An 18622-nucleotide genomic window follows, 5' to 3' on the forward strand; every position below is an offset into this window, starting at 1 on the left:
TTCTTTTTCTTTCTTTCCTCTCTCCTTCCTTCCTTTTCTTTCTTTCTTTCCTTCTTTCTTTCTTTCTCTTTCTTTCTTTCTTTCTTTTCTTTCTTTCTTTCTTTCTTTCTTTCTTTTTCTTTCTTTCTTTCTTTCTTTCTTTCTTTCTTTCCTTCTTTCCTTCTTTCTTCCTTCCTTCCTTCCTTTCTTTCTTTCTTTCTTTCTTTCTTTCTTTCTTTCTTTCTTTCTTTCCTTCCTTCTTTCTTTCCTTCCTTCCTTCCTTCCTTCCTTCCTTCCTTCCTTCCTTCCTTCCTTCCTCTCTTTCTTGCTTTCCTTCATTCTTTCTTTCTTTCTCTTTTTCTTTCCTTTCTTCTTTCTTTCTCCCTTTCTTCCTTCCTTCTTTCCTTCCTATTCTCTTTCTTCCTCTCTCTCTTCCTCCTCTCTCTCTCTTCTTCCTCTCCCTTTCTTTTCCCTTCTTTTTACCTTTTCACTTTTAGAAAACTATGAAGTATTTCAAGCATGCAAGAGCGAATAAAAGATAATATAAAGAAAACCCAGCTATTCATCACCCAGTCTGTTCAAGCTTAGCATTTTGCCATACTTGCTTCAGCTACACATACTTTAAAAAGGAAACACAAAGCATTATACAGTGGAAGCCCCTGTATACTCGTCTCTCATCTGATCTTATTCTTTTTCCTCTAAGGAGATAAGCACTACCTGACATTTGGTGCTTAGAATTTTGAGTATGCTTTTCTACTCTTATTTAATATGTGCATCCATAAATCAATATAAAATAGTTTTGCATCTTTTTTTTTTTTTTTTTTGAGACAGTCTTGCTCTGTCGCCCAGGCTGGAGTGCAGTGGTGCAATCTTGGCTCACTGCAACCTCTGCTTCCTGGGTTCAAGCAATTCTCGTGACTCAGCCTCCCAAGTAGCTGGAATTACAGGCACATGCCACCATGCCCTACTAATTTTTATTTATTTATTTTTATTTTATTTTTTTGAGATGGAGTTTCACTCTTGTTGCCCAGGCTGGAGTGCAATGATGTGATCTCGGCTCATCGCAACCTCTGCCTCCCGGGTTCAAGTGATTCTCCTGCCTCAGCCTCCTGAGTAGCTGGGATTACAAGCATGCGCCACCATACCCAGCTAATTTTGTATTTTTAGTAGAGACAGGGTTTCTCCATGTTGGTAAGGCTGGTCTCGAATTCCCAACCTCAGGTGATCTGCCTCCCAAAGTGCTGGGATTACAGGCGTGAGCCACTGTACCTGGCCAGTTTTGCATCTTTTAAACTGTAAATACATGACATTGTATAATGTGTCCTTCTGCAGTTTACTTTTTTATCCAATAATAGGTTTTGTAAAACAACAACAGTACCTTTTGAGGTGTATCCATGTTGGTGCGTATACCAATAGTTCAATCTTTTTTTCATTGTTTTGTAACAATTAATTGAATGAACATATCACAATGTATTCATTCTCCTGTTAATAGACATTTAGGTTGTTTCCAGTTTATTTATGTAAACATGCTACAATGGCATTCTTGTTGACATCCCCTGCGCCCACATGTGAGGATTTCTCTAGGCTTTCTGTATAGGGGTGGGCTGTTGGATAATTCAGCATGTGCTGTCTTCAGTTTTGTTGGGTGTCAGAGGTTATATGCTCTCTCCAGCAATTATGAGAGTCTTGTTGCTCTCTAGCCCAGACGACGATTTGTACTGCTGGGGTTCACTTTTGCAATCTGATAGCCATGAAATGGTATCTCTTTGTGTTTGTTTTTAATTTTTTAAATTTATTTTTTCTTAAAGCAATGTTTTTTTCTTTGTAGAGACAAAGTCTCACTATATTGCCTAGGCTGGTCTTGAACTCCAGCCTCAAGTGATCCTCTTGCCTCGGCCTCCCAAACTTTTGGGATTACAGGCATGAGCCCCTGCACCCAGCCTCTTTTGTGGTTTTAAATTGCATCCCCCTGATTACTTCAGTTTCTAATGAGGGTGAACATTTGTTTATTGATCTTTTACTGCAGTTTTCTAGTCTGTGGCCTCTCGCCCAGCTGTTTTAAAGAGGTGGGGGATGTGAAACAGGTTTGGGAAAGAACTAATAGTTTCAGCAACCATACCAAGAAAGAATAATTCGTTTTGTTATTCTGTAAACGTGCAGTGGTTGGCTATAAGTGCAAGAGAATCCAAGTGCCATTGCTGTCATATTTCCTTGCTACCAATCTTGCTTTATCAATTCTGCACTGCCTTCACCAGCAAAGTCTCATTCCCCTATTTCTCCCAAAGCAAATCCAGTGCCAAAGGTGAGGTTCAGTTGCCTAGGATTGGCTATCCTTGGCCCCAAAGGCTTGCTACCTACCTGGAAAAGTCTTTATCTTCAGCCAGTGTGCTTTGTTGGTGTTCTAATACTAACTTGGAGTTACTCTCCTGGAATGAGCACTGCAAATCTTGACATTCTGCCTCTAGATTCATGATGTCTTCCTCCCTTCTCTAAAAGCCAGGGTTCTAAATATTAGAATCTCAATATTTCACATGAAAACTCAAAGACTTTCATGAAACTCTAAAATAGTGAACAGCATCATCCATTTATACTTACTGACTTTATGGCTGTCTTCCTCTCACCCCAATCAGGGCCATGTTTTCCCCGAAAAGAAAGTGGTATTAGAGGTCGGGCCCGGTGGCTCATGCCTGTAATCCCAGCACTTTGGGAGGCCGAGACAGGTGGATCACCTGAGGTCAGGAGTTTTGGACCATCCTGGCCAACATGGTGAAACCCCATCTCTACTAAAAATACAAAAATCAGCCAGGCATGGTGGTGCATTCTTGTAATCCTAGCTACTTGGAAGGCTGAGGCAGGAGGATCACTTAAACCTGGGAGGCAGAGGTTGCAGTGAGCCAAGATGGTACCACTGCACTCCAGCTTGGGCGACATAGTGAGACTCCATCTCAAAAAAACAAAACAAAACAAAAATCGGAAAAAAAAGTAGTATTAGAGTTTGTATCTCTGCTCTTTCATCTTAATTTATAAAGCACACTGATGTTGCACGGGTGAAGGAATGTAGCTGGCATCCAGTCTCCCCACTTGGCCCAGGGACTCCCTAGAGTGTGGCAGCCTCTTGGCTTATGGAATTCAAATTGGACCTCAGCAATTTTAAATGATGGCATATCATATAACTCTGGGGTATTACATGCGTATTCTTAGACATGAATGCTAAAACTTGAATGTTTATTAAACATGTTCATTCATTCTGTCTTTAAGAAAATACTCTATCAGAATATAATTTACATACCATACAATTTACCCATTTAAGGAGTGTGAGTCAATTATTTTTAGTATAGTCACAGATATGTGCAACCATCACCACAGTCAATTTCACAACAATTTTATCGCCCCAAAGAGGAACCCCATACCCTTCAGCTATCACACTCCCATCTTCCCACGTCCGGTCCTGCATAACCACTGATCTTCTTTCTGTCTCTATAGGTTTTGCCTATTCTGAACATTTCATATAAATGGAATTGTATATAATATAAGGTCTTTTGTGTCTGACTTCTTTCATTAAGCATAATGTTTTCAAGGCTCATTCATGCTGTAGCAGGTATAGTACTTCATTCCTTTTTATGGCTAAATAATATCCCATTGTATGGATGTACCACATTTTCTTTATCTATTCATCCACTGACAGACATTTGGATTGTTTCTACCTTTTAACTATTGTGAATAGTGCTGCTACAAACATTTGTGTACAGGCTTTTGTTCGAATATGTATTTTTAATTCTTTTGGGTATATAGCTAGGAGTGGAATTGCTGGATCATTTGATAATTCTGTGTTTAACTTTTTGAGGCACTACCAAACAGATTTCCATAGCAGATGCACCATTTTACATTCCCATCACCAATGAACTAGTGTTCCAATTTCTCCACATCCTTGCCAACACTTATTTTCTGTTTTTCAAAAAATATTATTATAACCACCTTAGTGGGTGTGAAGTGGTATCTCATTGTGGTTTTGATTTGTATTTTTCTAATGACTAATGATGTTGAGCATCTTTTCACATGCTTTTTAGCCATTTATATATCTCCTTTGGAGAAATATATATTCGAGTCTTCTGCCAACCTTCTAATCGGGCCATTTGAATTTTTGTTGTTGGGTGGCATGCATCCTTCAGTTAACATTTTCTGAGCACAAATTGTGTGCCGGACATGGGGCTGTAGCACTTGGGAGGAGGAATGCAAAGATAAGTAAGGTACAGCCCGTGTCTCGCAGCTGCCTTCAGCTGTCATGTGCACAGTGAGTGACTCTAGTAAGGGACCCTACATGCTGAGAGGTCAGTGGAGGGAAAGAGATGGCACTTCCACCTGGCCAATTCTGGGGCTCTGTGGAAGGAGTAAGGCCTGAGCTGGGCCCAGGGAAATGGGAGCTGAGTGAACTTGGGAGCCCATGTTGGAGGTGGGAAAGCAGTAGGAATGCCTGGTCAGAGCCCAGGGATCCCCAGGGGGACAGTGAATCCAAGAGGATGTCAAGTGTGGAGGTGGAGGAAGGCACATGGATAGAGGAAAATGCATAAATGAGATGATACACAGTTAAAAATTGACAGGGAGGCCGGACGCCATGGCTCACACCTGTAATCCCAGCACTTTGGGAGGGCGAGGTGGGTGGATCACCTGAGGTCAGGAGTTCGAGACCAGCCTGGCCAACATGGTAAAACCCTGTCTCTACTAAAAAAAAAAAAAAAAAAATACAAAAATTAGCTGGCTGTGGTGATGCACTCCTGTAATCCCAGTTACTCCGGAGGCTGAGGCAGAATGATCGCTTGAATCTTGGAGGTGGAGGCTGCAGTGAGCTGAGGTCATGTCACTGCACTCCATCCTGGGTGACAGAGCAAGACTCTGTCTAAAAAATAAATAAATAAATAAATTGACAGGGAGACGGGTGAGGCTATACCCTGTAGCTCCAGCTACTCAGGAGGCTGAGGTGAGCGGATTGCTTGAGAACAGGAGTTTGAGGCTGCAGTGTGCACTGTGGTGGTGCCTATGAATGACCACTGCCCTCCAGCCTGGGCAACAAAGCAAGACCCTGTTTGTAAAAAAAAAAAGTAAATAAAAGACAAGGTAAAACTACCAAAAAGAAAAAAAATGAATGGGAAGTTTTGCCTGATGACCATAAGTGCCTGGATCGTGAGTAGCAAGGTGCCAAGAATTGCCTGTAAATGTAGCAACAAGTGGGTTGTGCTGAACTGTGATTGGGCTGTTATACTCAAGTATATGAGTATGCCCAAGAAAAGGTGGCCCAGCAACCTTGGAGCCCAGAGGTGTCCTGTTTCTTACTAGGTAGTGTCTGCATTAATAGCCGGGCTGGTTTGCAAGGCCTAGAATGGTTGGTGTGGCATCACTCCCTGTCCCCGGGATCTCTGCTCAGCTTCTCTGGAGCCACAGCTGGCTCTGCTAGCTGCCTTTGCACTGTCGGTTCCCCAGCAGTGCTTCAGCCTCACGGCTCTTTGTCAAACCTCAGGTCATCTACACATCTTCACCCACAGAAGTGAAGGACCAGAAAACTTGTGGAAAAAGCCAGCCCGGCTTCATTACTTTCCACCCCAGGCCAGTCAGAGAGCTAATTTCCAGCTGGGTAAACTCCTTCCTTATCTTGGCAGGAAGACAGGTGTGGAGGACAATAGCTCATGTGCCCTGGATACCTACTGGGTACCAAGCACTCCAAGGGGAGGAAGGAAAGCAAGATTTCACCCTGACTCCAAAAGGCTACCCAATCCAGCCAGGATCAAACACACCAGGAAGTATAAAAGCTGCATTCCCAGGAAGTATAAAAGCTGCATTCCCAGGGTTGCTCAGCGCGGAGTTGTTCCAGTGCGCAGGTCTAAGCAAACCTACCTCAAAGTCTGAGGAAACTGAGAGGCCCAAGTATGAGGCTGACATATCCATTTCTCAGAAGGAAACATTTAATAAAGACTTAGAAACAGAAACCATGTCTGTGACAAGATGGTGGATCTGCTTGGCATTACCTCTCAAACTCAAAACCTATATATACCATAGAAAAAGAAGCTGAAGCTGACACCTCAGGGAAAAGCAAGAATGCCATGTGAATCTGCCCAAGGGCAGGATTTATGGTTAAGGTTGTTTTGACCTAAGGGCAGGATTTACAGTAAGTACATGCTCTTACACAAGGAACTCTAGACACAATAGAAACCTTAGAGGTATTCCTGGAACAGGGGTTAATTAGAAGTCAACATGGCGGATCAGCATCCAAGATGCAGTTACTTTAGCCTCTGCACGAGTGCCCCTCAGCACTGAGGGTTGTTCACGGTGCGACTGGGAACAGTCTTTGGCCATGGAGTGCTTGTCTTCTCTTTTTTTGATACAGAGTCTCGCTCTGTCGTCCAGGCTGGAATGCAATGGTGTGATCTCGGCTCTTTGCGACCTCCGCCTCCCGGGTTCAAGTGATTCTCCTACCTCAGCCTCCTGAGTAGCTGGGATTACAGGTGTGCACCAACACGCCTGGCTAATTTTTGTATTTTTAGTAGAGACCGGGTTTCACCATGTTGACCAGGTTGGTCTCGAACTCCTGACCTCAGGTGATCCACCCACCTGAGCCTCCCAAAGTGCTGGGATTACAGGCGTGAGCCATGGTGCCTGGCCCATGGAGTGCTTTTCTAGTAGTATCTCATGAGACCAATGCTCCAAGTGACACACTTGGGAAATTGTGCCTTATAGCCCCTTGTACATGCTTTACCTTATGTCTGGGTGTGTAACCAGTGGAAGGTATCTGAGTTACCAGCAGTGAATCCACACAGGTCTGCAGTAACCTCAACTCTTACCTCCTCAGAAAAAATAATTTGACTGAGGGGATAAGGCAGAAAAGGAGACTGAGGCAAGTTTCAGAGCAGGAGTGGAAGTTTATTTAAAATGGCTTTAGAACAAGAAAGAAAGGAAAATAGACTTGGAAGAGACCCAAGCGGGACACAGAGGTCAAGTGCAATATTTAACTTTGATCCTAGGACTTGATAGGCTGGCCCCTTTCCCATACTTCTTCCCTTAGAGTGGGCTGCCCACATGCGCAGTGCCCTCCTTACCCTTGGAAAGTGAGCATGCGCAGTGTGTTTAGGAAGTTGTACGCATGCCCATCTGAGGCGTTCTTTCCTTTTCCAGTGGAATGCCCTAGAAGGTCATACGCTGCCATTTTGTCCCTTAATGCACATGCCCAGGAAGTTGCTTCTCCCTGGCAGCTGCATTCAGTTAACACTTTAGTGCAGTAAGTGTGGACCATCAGGAAATGGCCTCTCCCTAGCCCCAGTGCCAGTTTATCACTTTTACAGAGGCAAAGCAATAATTCTGAAACCGTCACTTGGCATTCCTAGGGGCAGGGGAGGGCCCTCTCCTGGTCTGCTCAGGCCTGTCTAACTGCCTGTAACAGGTGCAGCCTAGGAGTGGTCAGGGGAGCTGGAGAAACCATGGAAGCCAGGGAAGACATTGCTAGATGACTTAGAATGTACAAATAGCAAAAGTCTTTGTACTGTTCATAGAGAAATTATTTCATCTAAATATTTTGGCCTTTGGTGCCCTGAGAACAGGGGACTTCTGTGTCCTGGCCCCCTTTGGGTTTTCAGTCCCCAGCAAGTGGCATCAGCTAATAGTGTTTGTTCTGTAATCTATCCATCTGCTGCAGCTACTTATAGATGGAAAGCTGTCTTCTCAATAGTGGCTCCAAAGGCCAGGTCATTCTAGTCTTTTCTTAAAAAAAGAAAAACTGCGGTAAAATACACATAACATAAAATATACCATCTGGATCATTTTAAAGTGTATAGTTCTGCAGAGTTAAGTATATTTACACTGTTGTGCAACCAATCTCCAGAATTTTTTCATCTTGCAAAGCTGAAACTTTGTACCTGTTAAACAATAGCTCCCCATTCCCCCTTTCCCACCCGTTCTTGGCAACAACCATTCTACTTTCTGTGTCTGTGATTTTGACTACTCTAAGTACTTCATATAAGTGGAATCTCACGATACCCTTTTATGACTGGTTTATTTCACTTAGTATAATCTCCTCAAGGTTCATCCTTGTTGTGGTATGTGTAAGAATGTCCTTCTTTTTTAAGGATGAATAATATTTCACAGTAAGTGTATGACATATCTTGTTTAAGCCGTTCATGCACCAGTGGATCTATGTGGTGGTTCCACCTTTTAGTTACTGTGAATAGTGTTGCTATAAAGATGGGTGTATGAATGATCTCTTCAAGACTCTGCTTGCAATCCCTTGGATATATACACAGAAGTAGAATTGCTAAATCATATGGCACTTCCAAGGTTTAATTTTTTGAGGAACTGCCATACTATTTTTTATAGCGGCGGCACCATCTTATATTCCCTCCAAAAGTACCCAGGGGTTCTAGTCTTTTAAATAGCTCTTGTAAGAGTGGAGTGTGTTCTCTAAATAGGTTTCACTTAAAGTTGGAAATATAGACCGTTTTCTTCTCTGCGTCTCTTACAACTTTCTGCTTCCCAAAATTTCCAGTATGTCAATAATTTTGATTGCAAATGGATCTAATTTTAGGGGCCTGATACAATGAAAAAACACTAGAAACCCCAAGGCTGATAAAGAAATCAACTGCAGCCTGCAAGCCTTCACTGCCAGGGAAAGCAAAGCAAACTGGCCTGGTGAACCCTGCAATTTTGTGCATTTTTCTCTCTAGTCCACCAGAACTTCTCCTTTTCCTTTTAAGCTGACATTTAACTGATCTCTGAAGTTACTTAAATTCTTTTTCTCATACATAAAATACTTCTTCCCTTCTAAGATAAATCATTTCAAACTGACATTTCCTCATGAAGAATCAGCCAGAAGCACCCACATTGCACACATTTCTTATGCGTGGCTCACTGAGCTAAAACCTTGAGGTACAAGTGAACTCATTCCCAAAAGCCCAGTCCCAGAGAGGGAAATCTGGCGGATCCCTCTTCTCCAGAATGTGCTCAGTTCCCTATGGCCTCTGTAGCAGGTAAGGAGAAATGGTTCCTGGGCTTTCAGCTGGCTGTGGGAAGGTCTTCAGGGACAGACTCCAGGCGGCGGTGAAGCAGGAAGTTGGAGCAGCTGGAGGAACTGTGGTTAGGGAATCTCCCCCGGGGCTGCAGCTTTTGCTCCATCTACTTCCTTCCCTGACAGCCTATTCATTTCTTCACTCCCTGGCCAGATTCTGCATTTCCCGGCTCTCAGTCCTCAAGGGCCTCCGCTTCAGGAGAGTGCAGGGCAGTGGATTGGGCTCCCAGAGTGGTGGTGAGAAAAGCATCTCAGGTCCACTTCTGGGGGTGATTCAAAGACCCCCTCAGCGTACTGCAGTGAGTCTGAGGAAATCTGACAATGCCAAGCCATCGCCAAAGTCAGAGAAAAGGGCAGAAAATAAAGGTGGCTTCTGGAGAATACAGACCACTATTTATTCTTTTTTTTTCTTCCCCCCGAAAGGATAAGCTTTCCATTGTCACTGCAAGCCAGAAGAAAATGGTGTTTATAGGGGTCAGATGGAAGTTCTCTCTGTTTGCATCTGCCTCAATGTTTGTCCTATTCACAACCGGCTAACTTGTTTTACTTTCTGAACTTTCCAAGACTGGCCAGATATTCTGAGGGCTTGTGTAATTTTGGTAGAAGCAGCATCTGTGCGGTTGCCTTACAGACTTCTCTGGCTTTCGGTAACCTCTGGCATACAGGTGAGGTTGCTCAAAGCAAAGCCTCAAAGAGCATGTAAGTAGTGAATTCCTATGTCCTCATAGCTCGTTTAGAAGTAACAGGGCAGGAAAAAAAAAATTCTTTAGTGCACAGACTTGGGAAAGCCACTTTCTTGGGTATTCCTATTTCACAGACCACCAAGTATTTGAAGAGCACAAAGAGCCATGAAGATCAACATTTATTGAGCATCTACTGTGTGCTTGGGTCTATGTGAGGTGTTGGAACTAAGACTACTGAGATCGATAGAACAGGACATTGTCTTCAGATGTACCAATAACTAATTGCAACACGCTAGGTACTTGCGGTAGAGTAAAGACTATGGTCTTTGTCCCTAGTTTCTGGCACAGAGTTCTTAAAACCCTTGGAATTTCCAGAGTGACACGAGTGTCTTTTGTTATTCATAACCAGCCTCTTTCCATCCTACCTGAGTCTATGCTAATGAGGTGGGCAGGGTGGGCCCTTAAGAGTTTCAAGGGAAGAGTTGAAGTTTCAAACCCCGTCACTTCTGGGGAGAGAAAAAGGGGTAGAGACTGAATTGATTCACCAGTGGCCAATGGTTTGATCAATCACCTCTACATAATAAAACTTCAGTAAAAACTCTTTACCAAGGAGGTTTGGAGAACTTCGGGGTTGGTGAACACATGGAGGTGCTGGGAGGGTGGCTCCTGGGGAAGGCATGGGAAGCCTGCGCCCTTCCCACATGGCTTGCTCTGTGCATCACTTCCGTCTGGCTGTGCCTGTGCCACCCTTTCTCATAAACTGTAATTAAGGACTGCATAGTGTTTTCCTGAGTTCTGGATCATTCTAGTGAATTATCAAACCTGAGCAGAGGTCTTGGGAACCCCTGAATTTGTAGTCAGCTGGGCAGAAGCATGGGTAGCCTGGGGACCCCATTTGCGATTCTCTGGCTGGTGTCTGAAGTGGAGGCAGTCTTGTGGGATCAAGACCTTAACCTGTGGGACCTGCACTAACTCTGGGGAGTGTCAGAATTGGACTGAACTGTAGGACATCCAGTGGGTGTCAGGAAGTGAGAATTGTTGGAAACACAAAACAGTACTATAAATAGAGACTCTGATCTAAGTACTGTCACTATCTATCCCCCATCATCACTGTTAGGTGAACGAGATAAAAGTGCCTTTTCTGTAGGTCAAAAGAGTTCAGTCACAGCAATTTCATATGATTCAACCTAATGCAATCTATTGCACACCTCCAAGGTGTAGTAGGCACAGTCCTAAGTGCTTTACCTGTGTCCTCCCACATTCCTCACGATGCTCTTGTTATAGGTACTGCTGTTATTCCCAGTATACCCATGAGGAGACTGAGACTTATGAGGGTTAAGACAAAGACCTGGGATCCATGGCTAGGGAGATGCAGAGCTAGACTTGCACTCAGTCTGTTTGACAACAGACCTTGAGTGTATTCGTTTGCTAGGGCTGCTGTACCAAAGCATCACAAACTGGGTGATACTTAAAATAACAGAAATCTATGCTCTCACACTTCTAGAGGCTATTCTGAAATCAAGGTATCAGCAGGGTTGGTTCCTTTTTGGAGGCACTGAGGAAGGGTCTGCTGCATGCCTCTTTTCTAGCTGCTGGTCCTTGATACAATTCCTTGGCATTCCATGGCTTGCAGCTGCATCAGTCCGATCTCTGCCTATTGTTACATGGCATGTTCTCTGTGTGTGTGTCTGTGTCTCTTTGTATAAGAACACACCAGTGATGGGATTTATGGCTTATTCTAATCCAAAATGACCTCATCTTTTTTCATTGTTGAGACAGGGCCTCCCTCTGTCGCCCATGCTGGAGTGCAGTGGCATGATCACGGCTCACTGCAACCTCAGACTCCTGAGCTTAAGCAATTCTTCGGACGACAGGTGTGCACCATCACACCCAGCTGATTTTCTCATTTGTTGTAGACATGGGGTCTCACTATGTCATCCAGGCTGGTCTCGAACTCCTGGACTCAAGTGATCCTCCCACATTAGCCTCCCAAAGTGCTGAGATTACAGGCATGAGCCACTGAGCCTAGCCAAAATGATCTCATCTTGATTATATCTGCAAATACCCTATTTCCAAATAAGGACACATTTGCAGGGACTAGGGGTTAGGATTTCAACATATCTTTTGAGGGGACATGATCCAATCCACAACACTGAGCTCTTAAGAAGGAACTCTGTGGTTGCCGGATAGTGTGCTGTCAACATACGTAAGTATGCCTGTGTCCAGGCAGGACTCCCATCTGCTCATTAGCCTCCTGGACCACTCAGGCCCTCGATGAGCTGGGCTGGCCAGGAGATGGCCACCTGCTAGCAGAGGGCTAGGGTGGAGGAGCCAGGCTCGGGTTCCTCCCTAGGGGGAGGGGATGCCTGCTGAGTGGCATTCAGGTGGACCACCCATGAGGTATGGACAAGGAGAGGGGCATTCTTCATAGCTGCTATGCACACACATTTCTCCCTGCAGCATGGTTTCAATCACCTTGACAGGAAAACCTCAAACTTAGAATCTGGGCTGAAGATGCTTTGTTTTTCTTGCTAATCTATTCTCTTGCATTTTGCTAGTGGTAAGAAAGGTTTCAAGAGTCACAGCTCAAAAGCCTGTGAGCAGCTCCTGGAAGACATTGTATAAGTTCTCTACAGCAATGGAGCAAGTTAAATGAGAAATAATTACTCAGTGAGCAGGATTCTCTGGCCTGTGTGGCTATGTGTTGTCAATGTGTTCCCCCGAATAATAGATGAGTTGTGAAATGTGTAAATTCTTTGGTATAGCTATTGTAATGTAGGAACTACAATCCCCAGAAAACGTCATAATAAACAGTAGCAAGACTGTGGTTCCACACTGCTCTGCCGTGACGTTTCCTGGGAAAGCTGGGAGTCACTGCATGTTCACCTTGATCCAGGACCTGCCTGAAAGGTTCTTGGCCCGCCGTGAGTTTAGTGCTTCAAGGACCAGATAGGAACCCGTCTTTTTCAGCACCCTGATAGAAGCTGGTCCTGTCTCATCTTTTTGGCACATAAAAATAGTTCATTTGCACTAACATGTATCCATCTGGTGATACTGGAAATGCATTTTGTTTTTCCCCAGGGTTCTGATGAAACATTGCCTGCGCATTTAAGCGAGTCATGCTTCTGAGGCCAAGCAAAGAAAATCGCCAAAGAACAACAGTTTCCAGGGTTCACTTAGGAAGAAATTTTCCTTTGGTTCTTTTAACAATGGATTCAGTTACTAGAAACCTGAGTGCACGGTCGAAGCCTCCATGTGCTATCTGTTAACACTGCCCTTCACCTTTTGGACCTCTGCCCCAGGGCTGGCCACACAGACTCTTTTTCTTGGGCCAGACTGAGGTTTCTCAAGTGTGACTCAGCCTGGGGATTAGGTCCAAGCAGAGAAGATAATTGTTTCTAGTCTGGTTTCTCCTTGGGAGGAGGAAGTTCCCTTCTTAACTTTACTCCGTCACCTTTTACACCTTCTGCTGCTGCTCCCCCACACTCCCCAAGCTGGGTCCTTGGATCTCCACTCATTCTGTGCTTTCCCCTCCCAGATTTGTTCACTTCACAGCCTCTATGTAGATGACTTCTGGATCCCAGTACCAACCTGTTTCCTGAGGACCAGAGTTAATATCCGCCTGTCCGCCAGCTATTGTCACCCAGCATCTCAAATGCAACATTTCTAAATCAGATTCACTGTTGGTGAATTCTGTTCTTCCCACTTAAAACCACTTGGCTCATCTCGAGTGATAAGCTATCTTCAGTCACCTGGCCTTGCAAGTTCAACCTCCTGTGGGAAGAGTTGCTCAGCCTGGGTTTCTCCCTCCATTCCCTGTCCCCCTCTCTTGTGGGCCCATTCCTACCACCTCCCCGTGGACTACTGCAATAGCTGCCCTCCTCACTGCTCCCTGCTTCTTGTGCCTTGAAATTCTTCACAGCGGCTTCATTGATCCTATTAATTCACAGCTCTGCTCCGGTTACTTTCCTGCTAAAAAACACTTTCTAGGGCTTCTCTCTTCCCTATCAAATGAAGGGTCCATTCCTCAGCCTGGAATGAAGGCCATTCTCAAGATGGGATCTCCTTAGGGAATGCACGTCATTCTCTTCCCATGTTCTATGCTTCAGTCATAATGAGTATAATCTAATTTTTTTTATCTTTGGGCCTTTCCGGAGACTCTGTTCCCTGGAATCCCCAAACTCCCATTTCCAAATTCATCCACTGCATCACCAACCTTCCAGGCCACCTTTCTCTCTGTACTGAGATGAGATGTCATCATACTCTGAGGCTTCATTTGTGGCATGTGCACACAGATACATATGTGTATACTTTTGAGTTACCTGCAGGCTCCTTGAGTCCCTGGGATGGGCGCTTCGGCCTAGCAGATGCCTGGTGTGCAAATGCTGACTACGCACGCCCAGGGCCCACATCTCACCACTTCTGAACCATTACATCCTTGCTTTCCCTACTCTTCTGATTCAGGCACAGGCAATACATTTGGCATAGAAAGAATGACCCTGTTCCCCCAACCCCTACTGATTTTATACTTTGTTGGAGGCAAAAGCAAATTTCCAAGATTCAGGTCAACGTCAATTTAGAATTGTTTCTGCCAGTTGGAAAACATTTTGGGAAAATTTGAAAGCTATAGCCTTCTAAGGAAACAGGATACCAAACACATACATGCACCACACCCACACCCACACCCACACACACACACACAAACCCAGCCTGGCTTTACGTAGCTCAATCCTGTCAGGCTAATCTTTCGTGACAGAGCAGCAGACCTGGTAGATCAAGGGGGAAACAATAGTTGGAATTTATCTTTGCTGGCTTCAAAACTTTGGAGTCCTGGGTCCCACTCAATGTAATTATCATTAAATTGGTTGAAAGGTTAGAGAAAGGGAGAGTGCCAGTATGAGGTGGGGGTGGTGCTCCTTAGGGGATCAGCCTTGAGTCCAGTGGCCCTGAATGCCCATATGAATGGGCCAGATGACAAAAAAGAGAATATATTCAGAGTCAGCATTCATGTTAAGGGGTGGGAGTAGGTGTAGATAAATAACCAGCCAGAAAAGCAACCTTGGCAATTACATAAGTGATCAACACAAACAGGCAGACTTGTCTAGAAGAGGTTTCATGTTTAGAAACAATCACACACACAATCAGCAATGTAGCATTAGTAAGACCATGATATTGGGATGAAGAAATGCAACTTGTAGGAATTCCATACTTCTAAACCTGCATTAACTGTATCCCTTTTCAAACTCCACAGCTAAAGATGGGAGGGAGAATTTGGACAACATTCAAGGAAGAGCCACAGAAGTGATTGAACTGGGCTGGGACATGAGAATGAAAGACTTCTACAAAAAAGTTAAATGAATTAGGTTTATTGAACTTGGAGATAGACACCCTTGTAAGGGCAATAATAAACAAAAATAGAAAAAGGTTTAAGTTACAACACACAAGAATAAAATTAGATGTAAAGAAGACTTTCCTCAGTTTTAAGGTGGATAAGTGGGTTGTTAAATTACAACAGATTTCTCTAGGAGGGTCTGTTGTACTCCAGGCTCGCTGGGAGGCAGACCTGGATAACCTCTGAGTATATCTGTCCCCACCTGGCACTGCTGAGACTACTTCAGAGTACTTATTTAGGTCCATGATTGAAAATTAAGAGGCAGCCAGTGCCTCCATTGTTATAAAGGCCACAAGATTTGGTTATCTTTTATAAAGAGAAATGGAAACATACAACAGAGCTCTTCCTCAAGTCCTGCACTGGGAACATTAGCACACAGCAGGACCTTTCCTATGTAGACACAGTACAGATTTGATCTGTGGTGCAGCCAAACTAAAACACAGGTCATGGATTGTTTCCCCACTTTTGGTACGAACAAGCCCTTAATCAATATCTAATCTAGGGACGGTAACATTGGCTATTTGAGTGCAGGCACCCTAGGTTGTTAATGTCTGTTTCCCAACACTATACCATTCCAACATTTTTCTTTACCTAAAGTGGGATAATGATCATTAAAAAAGAACACAATAATTTTCCTTACAACACTGCTGATAACTAATAATCACACAGTTGCATGTAAGTTAATTCTTTAAATTTAATCAGTCATTTATAAAACTCCCCAATTAGTAAAAGTTGGCTTATTTTAATAGCCTTAAACATTGGCTGCTATTTAAACAAGACATTCTAAAAAAAAAAAAAAAAAAAGGCAATCACATAATAGTTTATAGTAATTTACAAGTGGATGGTATACATTTAGATACAGAGGTAGAAGTTCACTTTTACAATGTTTCACTAATACACATATACCAAATTCAAGGCACAAAATAGTTTGCTTTACAAAAAAATACTGTAAAAATGTCATTTGCTGTTCTACAACGTGAATAAAACTTTCAAAAGAATCTTTACACCTTTCCATACATATGCCATAGAATAAGATTTCTCCCTCTCACTCATTATAGTTGGCACAAAAATGGGGACTTTTCAATGTAGAAGTTCCCATTTTTAAAAACTGTTTCTTTGCAGAGCTGCTATGTATTCTAGGTAAGAGTCCATCCAAAGAAACGAAACACAGCAACTTCCTGAGGGAAGGGCACTTTCTGTATGCAGCAAAATTCATAGGTAGAAAATGGATGATCTTTTAGGATAATTAGGTCTCCAGACACTTAATGAAGTATTTCAGAGATAAAATTAAAAATTCAAGGCTGGGCGCTGTGGCTCATGCCTGTAATCCCAGCACTTTGGGGGGCTGAGGCGGGCGGATCACGATGTCAAGAGATGGAGACAATCGTGACCAACATGGTGAAACCCCATCTCTACTAAAAATATAAAAATTAGCTGGGCATGGTGGCGCGTGCTTGTAGCCCCAGCTACTCAGGAGGCTGAGGCAGGAGAATCACTTGAACCTGTGAGGCAGAGACTGCAGTGAGCCGAGTTTGTGCTACTGGACTCCAGCCTGGTACAGAGCGAGACTCTGTCTCAAAAAAAAAAAAAAAAAAAAATTCAGCTAATACTTTAGTCATTGTGACTTTAAGAAAGAGACTTGGTCACCTTTACTGTAATACTCAGATATCATTTACTTCAGTTGATGCAGATTTCAAAATTCCTTTTCAAAAGAGCTAAACATACAAACACCATGAAAAAGCCACCTAGGCCTTGCAAAACGGAAACTTAGAAAACATGAGAAAATATAGCACTATCAGTCCTTGAAATTGCGAAGATGTCAACTGGCTGGAGTTTAATAACAAGAATGAGTAAACTCTATGGGAATTCTGAAAAATCACACACATGAAATATACAGTCTAGTTATCATTTCTAGACTTCCTGCTCATTAAAAAAATAATGGTAACCTGAAGATGTCACACAGTGCTTCTCTAAAGATTTGACTGGTTTTTGGGTTCTGCCTAAAAGGACCCTGTTGGCAACAACCTAAGTTCACTTTTACTGATCACATTTTCCAAGTACTCTAGTCGGTTAATTTACACTTTATTTTTTTAAAAAGTTGATTAAAAAAAGAAACAACACAAGTTTAGAATCCATAAAATGTCAGCAATGCTGATGTGCATTGGACTGAAACATCTGGATCATCTTCTGATAGAAGTAATATTCCATACAAAAAGATTCTTAGATTCCATTTTTTGCTTCATTATTGTTTGTGGCTTGCTTTCTTTGAGCAATAAAGGGGTACATACACTTGTCCGCTCCTAGGAACCGATACATGCACACAACTGCTTCAAATGGGAGGATGCTGAAAAAGGAAAGTCACAGCTGTTAGCAAACTTGAAGTTTCAACTAAGACATCGGGCAGGCATGGAGAGACCTGGTCAGTGAGGGAACCCTCCCAGTTACCTCTTCATGAAGGTCACGATGTACATGAGGCGAGGGGTGCAGATCATGGGCTGGTCAGTGAGGATGGCCTTCATGGCCTGCTTCACACAGTAATCAGGCTTCAGAGGTGGCAGAAAAGGCTCAATTTCTTTCCTGAAAGTTATTTATTCAAAAACAAAATGAAGAATTAACACAATAGAAAAGACTGGAAATACATATCAAAACATTAACAGTGACGTTATCTGAGTGATGGGATTTTGGGTACATTTTGTTTTCTTCATAGTGCTTTTCTGTATTTTCCAAATTTTCCTACTATGAACACATTTTACTGGCACAGTCTAGAAAACAAGTTGGGGGAAAAAAAGTAAAATTGGTCTGCTTTTCCATAAGATGAAAAAGTCATGTTTTTAAGATGCCTTAAAATGTATTTCAAATTATTTTCCTATGTTTTGCTTTCAATAGAAAGAGGAGAGGGTGTTTGGCATAGCAAACACTAATCCCAAGCAAGATGCCAAGCTTTTAGTATTAGGTGTAGTCAAAATGAGGGGGTAAGCTTTCAAAGTGAAAGGAGGGCCAGGTATCTACTTTCCAGGATGCTGGAAGAGGGAAAGCTAAGGTATATTCTCTAGGGGCCCCTGAAATGAAGGGCATATAGACATCCTACCTTCAGTTTAATTCACTAGGTTACATGTTGAAATGATGGTGTGCAATTTATTCCTTTCATTCTTCATTTTGCCACCATAGCTTTGGACCCCTGCACCTGCTGCTATGCTACACTGGAGGAAACAGAGCTCTGCAAGACCCTCAGCAACTGCCTCCCAAGTACATAAGAGGAAAACAAAACAAAACAAAACAAAAACCACCAACACACACACACATGTTCACACAAACACACACGTGTGTGGGATAAGAGGCAGAGCTGGAGTCCATTTTCCAGTTCAGACTTGGAGTCACCCTGACTTTGGAGTGATTCAGATCACCTTTCACCTATTTTGCTGCTTGTTCAGTTCAGTACACGTTAAGAATGGCCCCCAACCAACAGGGAACTGGTTTGGTTATCTTCCTTTGCCTTTCAAATTCACCCAAGCAAAGATTTCAAAG

General features: G+C 43.2%; 1 protein-coding gene across 1 annotated transcript in view; it reads right to left on the reverse strand.

The window, feature by feature from the left end:
• Positions 1–15055: 15055 nt before the first annotated feature.
• RDH10 (retinol dehydrogenase 10) overlaps positions 15056–18622 on the reverse strand; it is a 30319-nt gene continuing 26752 nt past the window's right edge. Inside the window, exons 5-6 of the mRNA XM_050802311.1 lie at positions 17543–17674; positions 15056–17441 (exon numbers count right to left, since the gene is read on the reverse strand). Of these exons, the coding sequence (XP_050658268.1) occupies positions 17318–17441; positions 17543–17674 (256 nt within the window). The 3' untranslated portion in view covers positions 15056–17317. The remainder of the gene's footprint in view (positions 17442–17542; positions 17675–18622) is intronic.

This window comes from Macaca thibetana, chromosome 8, assembly GCF_024542745.1.
Source record: "Macaca thibetana thibetana isolate TM-01 chromosome 8, ASM2454274v1, whole genome shotgun sequence".
NCBI lineage: Eukaryota > Metazoa > Chordata > Mammalia > Primates > Cercopithecidae > Macaca > Macaca thibetana.